Source organism: Vespa velutina, chromosome 3, assembly GCF_912470025.1.
Source record: "Vespa velutina chromosome 3, iVesVel2.1, whole genome shotgun sequence".
NCBI classification, from domain to species: Eukaryota; Metazoa; Arthropoda; class Insecta; order Hymenoptera; family Vespidae; genus Vespa; species Vespa velutina.
Window position 1 is genome coordinate 2,714,365 of NC_062190.1, and position 11,318 is coordinate 2,725,682.

Sequence of the window (11,318 nt, forward strand, 5' to 3'; positions counted from 1 at the left end):
ATACACACACAACACAATATATTTATTCTACCAGCGTGCGTGCAGTACAAATTATTCAAATACTTTGATTTTTATATTATATTAACTGTAAGGTGCAGGGATAATATAAAGTATATATTAAGTGCTCTAATTAGTTTTATAGTTAAGAATGAAAATATTTAATTTTTGTTTAAATTTTTCTCGTAAATTTACAAAAGATCCAGCAAATGATTAATATTAATTATTATTATTTTTATTACTTAGATTGTTGTAATGTTTACATAGAATATAATTCTATTGTATAGGATCAATACAGTCATGTTACATTATTATTGATTTACTAATAAATTATTCATTATCTCCATGTAAAAATTATATAATTATTTATGATATAAAAGAAAAAAAATTATTATTTTTAGTAATAGTTAATAAAGGCATAATGAATATGAGCCAGTCATACAACTTTCAGTCATAATGCATATATCTAATAAAAAATGTATCAGCATAATTATTATATAAATTTTATACAATACATATAAGAATTTTTATATGTATAGATATATAAGTTATACTTGTTCAATATGAGTCTTTCTAAAGTTAAAGCACAAATATGAGTTGAAAGATATAAGTAGATCTCGCTGACCCATGGAAACAGTCTCAAAATAGATGGTAAAGAGTCAAACATAACTGGAGTTTTTGTAGGATAGTATGCCAAAAAAGACAGAGATCAATGCCTTGTGTACAGCTTATGACATTGATACTTCAGAACTATAGTAACAACAAAAGTTTAATACTTTGCATTTTATGACAATTGTGTTAATTATATTCATTTGATTAATCTAAAAAATAAGTGTAAAAAAATTAACAACATTAGTAATATTTGAAATCATTTCTAAACTATACTCTTATTATATATTATATATTATATACATATATACATATATATTAAACTATATGACTATATGATTTAATATATGACATACTAGATTTTTTTTAAGATAAATGATACGCATAAATCAATTTTATGCAAATACAAATTAAATATAAATTAGATTGATTTACGACAAGCAATACCTCGTTGTTTTAGTATATTAAAAATTGGTAACCAAATCCAATAGCAACCACTTAAAAATAACGATAATGCAACTAAATGAAAACACAGGATTGTATCTGTAATTATAAATTAAAAATAAAATAAAACTGTATTGTAATTTTTTATAGCCAAAAATAAAAGTTACTTACTACGTACGAAACAAAGGGATAATAAACTGATCCCTACTACTGTTGAAAATACTTTATGAAATTTATGTATGAAACGAGGTCCAAAGACATCACAAAGTGTTAAATCTTGACAAACTGACAATCCACCAATACTTATCCCTCCTAGCAATGCACAAGCCATGAATACATAATATTCTGTGGTATATGTTAATACTGTAAAAATAATTTATTAATCTGAGTTGTATATGAGCGGTGCTATTTTAACTCATGCATTTTTTAGAACATACCTATTAAAATAGAACAACCAAGCCAACATGCTATACCAAAAATTAATCTTCTATTTTGTGGTGCAGCTTGCAAAATCAAGAAAGTAATCGAATTTGGTAAAAAAGTACCAAAGCCTGCGATAATTGACATTGTAACATAATCATGAGAAGAAGATATTCTTGTGATAAACATATAAGGTAACGATATCCAAAAGAATAAAGTAAAAGATTTTATTCCGATCCATGTAAGTATAATTATCCAAAATCGAAAATATAAAAAGATTCGAATTCGATTTTTCCATTTGTTATTTGATTTTATAATTGAATTAACAAAGATATCTTCTTCACTATCTTCATAAGTATAAATCTCATTATTCCCAGCAAATGAAGAGTTGGTATCTTCTATTTGTTCTGTTCCATTGCAAGAAGAATTTTCCAAGTTATTGTTTTCTGTAGATTCTATTCCCATATTAACATTGGGAAGATATTTTGTGGAAATTTCACTGTCATCTTCAATTGTTAAGAGTAAATTATAATGTGAAGGTTTTGGAGAAATTGGCTGTCGTAACAGGGCGACACCCAAAATAGTTGGTATGAAAATAATTGTTATAAGCAACAAAGCAATTTTCAAATGAACTTGCATAAGTAACAAATGAGTGAAACTTGGAACAATAATATACCCCAATGATACTGCAATATTTCTTATAGTAAGAGCTACTGATAATTTTATCCGGAAATACTTTTGCAAACACTCTTGACTTTGAATTAGTACAAAACTTGCTCCTATACCCATAACTGCACCAGCACTCAAACTAACTAAATATGCTCCAACTCCACCAGTAGCAAGATATCCAGATGCTAAAACACCAATAGATATAAGAGCTATTCCTATCAATCCAATTATACGTGGAACAGAAGACAAATCCACAATCACTTTAGACCATGGATCTGTAAAGAAATAGATAAAATAACCTTTATGATTATGACTATTATAAAAATACAAATCATTAAATTACTGACCTGCTAAATTCCAAAATGCTATAAAGAGCATGGGTGTCAAAATAATCTTTTGGTCCCACAAGTCAAATTCGGATGTTTTATTTTCGGTCAAATATCCAAGTACAATACCGTATACTGATAGTATACTTGGTATGGTCATCTGTATGCGTGACATATAACATTTTGCAGATCATTTGTTTAATTTCTATACAATGTTATGCAGTGAATTATCCCTTAAATAATTTAGGATAGAATATTTTATGCGCTTTTAGAAAAGTTATATATGAAAATTTATAAAGACAAAAAATAATAAATAAAAAAAAAACACTATTAATATACCTGAATTAGAAATACACCAATTAAAATAATCCATGAATAACCCCCATCTTGTATAGTTGGTCCAAGTTCTGGAAAAGATGTGATAATATCATCGAGATAAAGATGTTTAAGAACAGACATATTTCTTTTTCAATTAAGGTATTGTATAGGTATTGTATCAATAGTTTAATAAATTATATAAAAAAACAATTATATTTCTGTAGGCAAGTAAGGCATAGCTATTCAAAGTATATCATATCTAATCTCTACCAAGGCGTTAATGATCTGATAACTAAGATAAGAAATAAGAGAAAACAGTGGAAATCTTAATAAGTAATTTGTATAGGTAATACAATTAAATTTTACTTTTAAATAATTGTTAATTGTTTTTGAAATTTTGTGAATATTTCATACTATCGAAAAGATTATATCAACTAAAAAACAAAAAGGAATCAGTACGAACTCTTATATTATCATATATTCTCGAAGTATTTGTATTTCCCGCGTGATATTAACTCTTCAGAACTGTGCTTATCAAAGTGAATAGTATATTTATTTCGGATATTGTTTTTTTTTATACTAAGCAATCGTTTGTATTTTAAATAAATTGAAGTTTAGAATATTAAACTGCTTTATGTATTTTAATCCTAGTTCCTAGTTAATAATTAAGGAAAAACATTTAATTGGTGTAATATATAATAAAAAGTTTTTATTTTGGTATTCATTTTTATAAACCTACTTTATTGTCGTATTCCTTTTTTATTTATTTTTACTACATTTTTCCAGCACAGAAATTTGTAGAGCTTAAATTTCGCGAAGAGGTGTAATAATAAGATCCTTCACGAGAACATTTTCTGGTGTTTGCAATGTGAAAAGAACAGCATCAGCAACGTCTTTGGGTTGCAAAGCCAAACGTGGATTTTCCTTTAACCATTGTTGAGTCATTTTGGTTTCAACTAATCCTGGACAAATAGACTGCAACAGAAGGACTCAATATCAATTATATAAAATAAATTTCATATAAATTCGAATAAAAAAATATTTTTATATGTATTTTCATATATATATACACATATATATATCATAATACATATTATATATATACATATATATATACACATATATATATACATATATATATATACATATATATATACGCATATATATATACATATATATACATATATATATACACACATATATATATATATATATATATACATGTTTATATACATTTAATGAATTAAACATCGATATACTTACAATGACTTTGATGTTAGACTCGAGCTGTGCCAATTCTAAACGAAGACACTCCGTCAACGCTGTAAGCGCAAATTTACTGCATATATAAGCAGGAGAAGCTGGACGTTCAGGATTCATTGGAATTTTCAATCCAAATGTGTCGTTTACGTTTACGATACAGCCATTGTCGATACCTAAAATCCATAAACTAATAAAATTAACTCGTAACTTTGAGTTATTCATTATGAAATTGTTCAATAGTCTCTTACCTTTTTTTTTCATCAACTTTAAAATCTCCTTTGTAATGCATGTAAGACCAAGAATATTAAGATCAAATATTTTCTTCCAATCTTCTACTTCACCAGTAAAAAAACCAGTGCCAAGATTCAATGCTGCGTTATTTACCAATATGTTAGCAAAACCTACATTTTTTTCAATCCATTCTATCGTTTTCATGACTTCATTTTGATTCGTTAGATCGCATTGAAGAGGTAATAATTTGCCTGGCTTCGATTTCAATTCTTCGGCGAGTGCCTACAAATAAAGTTGTTAATGTCTTGTTCGAAAGAAGAAAAAAAGAAAAAACAAAAAAGAAATCAAATTCTTTAATTCGTTTTTAAACCAATTAAACTTACGTTGAGTTCATCTATTTGACGAACGAGCCCAATGACTTTCAAACCTTTTAAGACAAGTAATTCAACAATGGCTTTGCCAATACCAGAACTGGCACCAGTTACGACAGCTACTTTGTCTAAACCACTCCACTCCATTTTTAATAAAATTAATATATTTTCTGTTACTTGGGTTCTTATTGAGAAATGATGATTCCTCGTTTAAATGCTACGAAGTTATACATTCACGGTAAGAAAACTGAAGTAAAAAACTGAATTTTCTTGAAGCTTCGGCGTCTTTTATATTGTCTTAAAATGTGGCCCAAGATTAAGAAGGTCGTCGCAATCACATTCCGGTAGATGTTGTATTCTCGTTTTTGTATGATGCAGTTTGTTAAGAATCTTACACTATGTTTTGCACGAGACCGATACCGTTTTGTTTTTAGAAATATATCCCAATGACAGCACTTTCAATCATAATGAAAATATAATTTTGTATATGTATGTATATCTTTATATGTATATATACATATATATATATATATATATATATATATATCTTTATATGTATATATATGTACATATATGTATGTATGTATATATAAATTCTCTTCGAATGATGATCTATATATATATATATATATATATATATATATATATATATATATATATATATATATATATCATTATTCGGAAAGAATACAAGCAAAATTTTTGATAGTTAAAGCAATTTACGATTTCTTAAACATTTATGTTAAAAATGACGAAGTATTCGATGAAAGTATTGGGTAGAGTTAAGTTGTGAATCAAACGGGTAAATGATAATTTCTTTCCGCAATTGTTAACACTTGATAAAAGGTCACGAAAACATTTTATATTAAATTTTATCATCCGAAAATGATTGTTATTAAAAAAGTGAAATATATATCATACATCAATGTAGTATTTCATATCACGTATTATCAAAAATTTAAAAGCTTAAAGCCGTATGATAAAACAACGGATTGTAGATAATTTATTAATAAATTTTTATGTTCTTCAAGTTTACTTTTATATTTTTCCTATTATTTTTTGTTTTCCCTTTTTTCTGTTTTAATTTCGTGCACTTTTCGTTTTTCTTTCTTTGACTTTATTCTGTATCGCGTCGTTATATCTGAAATAATTTATTAAAATAATCCTTACTTCTTATATTTTTTGTACTTTATGATATTTTCATTACCGTATCAATAAAAATTGTTTTCTTATTTGTTTCTTTATGTCTGTCATGGTAAGCAAAGGAACAATCAGCGAATCTATAATTTCAAGTGGCGAATCGATCTTTTTTTCCAGTATATTCTTTATTTTTCCTAAACACGCTAAAGCTTCCTTAAATCGTCCGGACAATCGTAATATAATCACTTTTAATAAAATATATTCAAGATTGAATGGATCGTAATTACTGACTTTTTGAATCGTGTATAAAGCTTTGTCATAACAACGATGCATGCACCACATTATTGCATGTATTGCCATTGTATGGCCAAGTTCGTATATCTTCTGTTATATATAGTACAAATTAATAATTATTTATTGAAATTTATATTAACTCTCTCTAATGCTATGTAACTTTTAAATTACACAATGTATTTTCATAAAATATATAATTAATAAAAAAATCATGTTCGTAAAAATACGTTCGTATCGGTATATTTTTTTTTTCTTTGAGTTTGATTTCATTTTATCGTCAGAAAATTAATTTTTACTTCATATCTATACTTTTAATACTTTTGTTTTTTTTTAAATATATACGTTATACTTCGTAGAGTAATATGTTAATATAAGTAATACTATAATTGTTTAATTATATCGTTTTTTATATAAATATTAACAAAATTAGATTATAAAGGATTTAATTTATTTTTCTAGTAACTAAGGAATACCTGTAGAAGTTTTTGAGCTTCCTTATTATTCTCATTTAAAATGAGAGCTTCCAGAAGAAATTCACGTGTCAATTCGATGTCTCTCAAGAAAAATTTATATTTTGCGTGGATTGTTAAAAGATCAGAGAGTCTCATCGCATTTGAATTTTTCATGAATTCGTACCAGTATAAGCAAAAAGCTTCATACTTATTTAAATTTTTCATCGTTCTCAAAAGCTTATTCTTATATAAAAAGAAAAATCGTTATTTTGTAATAAATTATCTTTTAACCCCTTGACATACAATGACGTCTGGGAGACGTCATTCATTTCATGTGTCATTGTAGACTTTGACGTCTGCGAGACGTCAGGAACGGTCTTCGGTGGACGCCGTATAGTACATTATTAAATTATTCAATTATTTCACTCATGTGTCGATTCTGTTTTGTTTAAAATGTTCAAGATGCTCTATTTATGCTCTCTTTTTTTTTCCTTTTTTTCTTTTTTTTTTTTTTTTTTTGTATATCAAGGGGTTGATAATGTAAACACGAAAATAAATTAGCTACAAGAGTATATTAGTTACTTCTACATCGATGATCGATGTATCAGAAGGCTTCAATGCTATGATACGTTCGTAATCACTAGCCGCTTGCAAAAATAATTCATGCTCATAATAACAATCTCCTCTGGCTTTATAGCATTTAATCAACGATTTGATATAATGAATATCGACTTCTTCATAACTCGGCATGTTCGCCAATTTAAACATTAATCGTGCGATCTCATAATTATTGATCGCTTTAGTCCATTTTCCTTAAAATGCTGAACTTAGAACATCTTTTTTAACATTTATTTTTTTTTTTCGATTAATACTCGTACCTTGAAGTTTGAAAATAGTCCCTCTCAAAGCGTAAATCTTATGAGATCTAGGATCGTGTTTCAACATTTTTGTAATCAATTTAGAAGCTTCCGATAAATTTTCATTATTTTTAATATAATTGAAGGCTTCTTTATATAACGTATTAAGTTCTTGCTGAATATGACATTTGGTTGGAATTTTTTCATAGGACCAGATATATTTTAACTAAAAAAAAAAGAGAGAAGAAAATTAAAAAATAAGAAAAATAATAATGATTTGATATTGAAGATAATTACGAAATCATGACAAATTTTACTCACTCTCAAAGTTTCTTTGCGTAGATGAGTAAAACGTTTTTTTGGCGGATTAAAAGCTTTATGTATATAATACAGTTTAAAGGTTTCCATTGTCGTATTATTTGAATTCTAAGCTTGTTTTAGAAATATTCGAGTCAGTCTCAACGAATAAGGGAAGGCTTACGAGTGAAAGGTTTTGTGAAAATGTTTCAAGCATAACCAATGTATGTCATGTAAAATTATTATTATTTTCATGCCATCAAAGAAAAATCTTTTATTAATCGCTACTTGCTCTACTATTACATTTTATTTTATTCGAATCACAGTGATCGCATTGGGTAAATATAATAGCGACGTACCGAATCCTTTAGCAATACAATATAGAATTAGATATTTGTTTATAGTACGTGAATACATGTCTAACCATAAAAAAAATCGAAACAGAAGCCACGTACTATTCAGCGTACTATCGAACTATCGAACAAATCTTAGAAAAGAAAATCACCAAGTTTCGCCCATTGGTCGTAAAATGATGTCTTGAATCTATATAAAATTCATTATATTTCATTTTATCTTGTATTATCATGTAAGAATACTATTTAAAAAAAAGCGTATTAATCTTACAACGACGTTAGATGGAGTAGATAGAACGTAGGACACAGCATCTGCTATATCTTGAGCTTTCAACGATGGCATAGTAGCTAGAACTTCTTCGGAGAAGGCACTGTAAGATGCCATCAATTCGGTTGCCACAAGACCGGGACTAATATTCTAACAATAATGAACATGACAAATCGATAAATTGATTCTAAGTACATTTGTTATGATTTATTTATTAATTTTACCGTGACACGTATTTTAGTCCCATTCAGTTCATTGCGTAGTGTCTGTGCAAGTGCAGTTAACGCACGTTTCGAGGATGGATAAACACCGAAACCAGGTACAGCAGGTACCCTTTCTCCAGCCAAGCTACCTATATTAATGATCAGACCATCTTCGCCTTTCTTACGCATTAATCGTGTCGCTTCTCGCATAGTCAAACAAACTCCTAAGACGTTCACATCGAAAACGACTCGCCAATCTTCAAGTGATCCTTCTGTAATATTAATTATCTGTAATATTAATATCTCGGAGAGATATATTTAAAATACATTTTTATTTTTAGATTGGTGATTAAAATATCAAGACTTACGCGTTATCGAAGACTCCTTAGCAATACCAGCGTTATTGATCATCAAATCGAGAGATCCAAGATTTTCTTCAATCCAAGAGAACGCAGCTGTTGTACTCTCTTCTTTAGTCACATCGCATTCGATTGCATGAAGTTTCCCTGGTGCCCCTTCTAAACTATTAGAAAGTTCCTCGATTTTGTCTGTTCTACGAGCTAATCCAGCTACTGTCATACCTACAAAATACATTTTATTTGTTTTCTTTTTATTTTCTTTTTTATTTCTTCTCTCTTGTACATAAAAAGTATTAGATTATCTGAAAAGTTAATACTGCTTTTCCGATCGTACATACACGCGCGCACGTATATTGGTATATCTATAAACATGTTACTATATGTATATGTATAAACAATATTAATTATGTGCATATATTGAAACAAAGCATTTATAAATTTTGTTTTTTTCTGTTTCAATTTTTTTTTTCTATTTAATGATTCATTTCTATTTTTTGTTTCATTGAAGAGGGAAAACAATCGGCACGCATTTTTTACGGAAAATCGAACATTTATATAATCTAACAATCTTATTAAATCATATTATTTATATTCAAATAGAGGAATAATTTTATTGACTTGTTTTTCTTTACCGTTAGTAACCAATTGTCGAGCAATAGCTGCACCGATTCCTGCACTCGCACCAGTAACGGCAGCTACTTTTCCAACCCATCGTTCCATCTTGTCTGTCTTCCCTTCGAGAATATACTAATCTCATAGACTGTCGGCTGACAACATGAGACACCTTATAAGTCTTCCAAAGGGATATACAAAACTAGTTGGAAAAGGAGGGAAGAAAAGTGCTCATTGGTAATCAGATATATAAGTAATGCGATAGTTTTGCGGAAAAATGATACTTGTCCTTTGGTTAGATATAATATGGTTGTTTATTAAGACTATTCGAAGAAATCTTATAGATTTCTCGAAGTTAATTCTTGCTATTATTAATATATCTTTAGGTATATTGGATTTTTTATTTAATAAATATGACTTATTATCGTTTTAATATTCACCTGTTTCAAAACGTTCCAGTAAACATTTTGAACCCATGACACATCTGTCGAACTCTTGTATGATTCATAAAGAAGCTTTTGGATGACGTCTTCTACGAATTTAATGACGTTTAATTAAAGTCAATTAGGTATACACATGATCGTTACGATGTTATGTCATGTTACAGTTTCCTGTTTAAGATTTTTACAACTGTAGATTTAAATTGAAACAATTTGAAAATGTAGGATATTAAGATCAAGACATTAAGATTTTCTTAGGATTAAAAATTTAGAAACATTCCAAGTTCTACTTCCAATTTTATTGTTTCCACAGTTCAAGTCACAATACTATAATATATTCGTGTCAGCTCTTAGTTTTGTAGTCCGTAGATACATATTTACAAAGAGTTCTCTATATTCTGCTTGCTCTTTTTTTCTTTTTTTTTAAATAATTTTTAATACACGTGCAATAACTAAAATACAACAGAAGCTTTCGTATATTGCTTATTTTGTCATAATAACAAGTAATAGTGTAGGTGCTCCTCACACTCGCCAAGAACAGGCTCATCTTTATCGTTCTAATGTCAAAATAGAAAGTGAGATTAATGAATGAAAGTACAATAAAGAATGCGCCGATAATAAGGAAAGAAAATTAATATGATTTTACTGTACAAATTTCTTTGGCATCAACATCATCCAGAAAAATACACTGAATATTTTGGAAATATATCCTAAAAATATCGTAGACATTTGAAAAAGTCTACTTTGTTTGTAGGCCAACTTTCACTGTCGAGTAATCATTATTGTCAAATAAGCGTGTTTGCTGCAACGAAATCTGTATCTGTTTAAAAAAGAGAAAAATAGACGAACAAAAATTTTCTTTGATATATTACAAAGTTTTACGATAAGACGATCGACCATGAGACCTGAGGAAGGCAAAACAATTTTGTCACGTATTTCATACGTGTCGATATTATTACGTTTGATTACTTATTTAGCATTACAATATTCTTGCTTAATATCTCGTTCAACTAGTTATTAATCGCTGTTTTAATAGGAACCTCTAAAATAGTCATTGGGTAATTTGTCTTCTTCCTTTTTTTTCTTTTCTTTTTCTTTTCAAGAATGTAATGAGAGATAGCTAAAATATGAAATGCAATAAATTTTTCTCACATTCGTATACAACATCTCTGCTGACTACGGATTGAACAACTATTCTTGATCGGTCGTTTTCTTTTTTTAATCCTCTTAGATTCGTGCATGTAATAACTATAGGTACGTACAGATTCAATTTTTTCAAAATTATGGTCTCTCGCAATATTCTCTATGTTTTTTATCTCTTTCTCTTTCTCTCTCTTTCTCTCTCTCTCTCTCTCTCTCTCTCTCTCTCTCTCTTTCTTTTTCTTTCTGACTTCT

The 11,318-nt window shown here is 28.1% G+C and overlaps 3 protein-coding genes across 8 annotated transcripts; all 3 read right to left on the reverse strand.

Annotated features, from left to right (window-relative positions):
* Positions 1–293: 293 nt before the first annotated feature.
* On the reverse strand, positions 294–3,082 carry LOC124947944 (monocarboxylate transporter 5-like). The gene is made up of 5 exons (XM_047490802.1): positions 2,805–3,082; positions 2,487–2,625; positions 1,488–2,414; positions 1,222–1,413; positions 294–1,149 (listed from the first exon to the last, which is right to left on the reverse strand). Exons 1-5 carry the CDS (start codon positions 2,922–2,924, stop codon positions 1,028–1,030), a joined length of 1,500 nt encoding a protein of 499 aa, XP_047346758.1. The 5' UTR covers positions 2,925–3,082; the 3' UTR covers positions 294–1,027.
* LOC124947950 (dehydrogenase/reductase SDR family member 11-like) lies at positions 2,820–7,848 on the reverse strand. Of its 6 annotated transcripts, none has more exons than XM_047490812.1 (8): positions 7,713–7,848; positions 5,856–7,617; positions 5,372–5,789; positions 4,661–5,103; positions 4,295–4,559; positions 4,047–4,219; positions 3,523–3,758; positions 2,820–2,872 (listed from the first exon to the last, which is right to left on the reverse strand). In XM_047490812.1, the coding sequence occupies exons 4-7, from the start codon at positions 4,793–4,795 to the stop codon at positions 3,588–3,590; spliced, it is 744 nt and encodes a 247-aa protein (XP_047346768.1). In that variant the 5' UTR covers positions 4,796–5,103; positions 5,372–5,789; positions 5,856–7,617; positions 7,713–7,848; the 3' UTR covers positions 2,820–2,872; positions 3,523–3,587. The 6 variants fall into 6 exon arrangements, with proteins under 6 accessions (XP_047346768.1, XP_047346770.1, XP_047346772.1 ...); XM_047490814.1 differs by having other exon boundaries at positions 5,856–6,172; positions 6,556–7,782; XM_047490816.1 differs by having other exon boundaries at positions 4,295–4,322; positions 4,452–4,559; positions 5,856–7,782.
* Positions 7,849–7,917: 69 nt separating this feature from the next.
* LOC124947951 (farnesol dehydrogenase-like) lies at positions 7,918–9,657 on the reverse strand. Its single transcript, XM_047490818.1, has 5 exons — positions 9,504–9,657; positions 8,881–9,093; positions 8,534–8,784; positions 8,313–8,459; positions 7,918–8,231 (listed from the first exon to the last, which is right to left on the reverse strand). Exons 1-5 carry the CDS (start codon positions 9,589–9,591, stop codon positions 8,190–8,192), a joined length of 741 nt encoding a protein of 246 aa, XP_047346774.1. The 5' UTR covers positions 9,592–9,657; the 3' UTR covers positions 7,918–8,189.
* Positions 9,658–11,318: the final 1,661 nt, after the last annotated feature.

Coding starts and splice junctions, on each gene's coding strand:
- LOC124947944 (XM_047490802.1), bottom strand. CDS start 2,924: ATGTCTGTTCTTAAACATCTTTATCTCGATGATATTATCACATCTTTT. Junction 2,626..2,804: donor TTGGTGTATTTCTAATTCAG/GTATATTAATAG, acceptor TCACGCATACAG/ATGACCATACCAAGTATACT. Junction 1,414..1,487: donor TGGTTGTTCTATTTTAATAG/GTATGTTCTAAA, acceptor TTATTTTTACAG/TATTAACATATACCACAGAA.
- LOC124947950 (XM_047490812.1), bottom strand. CDS start 4,795: ATGGAGTGGAGTGGTTTAGACAAAGTAGCTGTCGTAACTGGTGCCAGT. Junction 4,560..4,660: donor GTCAAATAGATGAACTCAAC/GTAAGTTTAATT, acceptor CTTTATTTGTAG/GCACTCGCCGAAGAATTGAA. Junction 3,759..4,046: donor AGTCTAACATCAAAGTCATT/GTAAGTATATCG, acceptor CTTCTGTTGCAG/TCTATTTGTCCAGGATTAGT.
- LOC124947951 (XM_047490818.1), bottom strand. CDS start 9,591: ATGGAACGATGGGTTGGAAAAGTAGCTGCCGTTACTGGTGCGAGTGCA. Junction 9,094..9,503: donor TCGACAATTGGTTACTAACG/GTAAAGAAAAAC, acceptor TGTATTTTGTAG/GTATGACAGTAGCTGGATTA. Junction 8,460..8,533: donor GGACTAAAATACGTGTCACG/GTAAAATTAATA, acceptor CATTATTGTTAG/AATATTAGTCCCGGTCTTGT.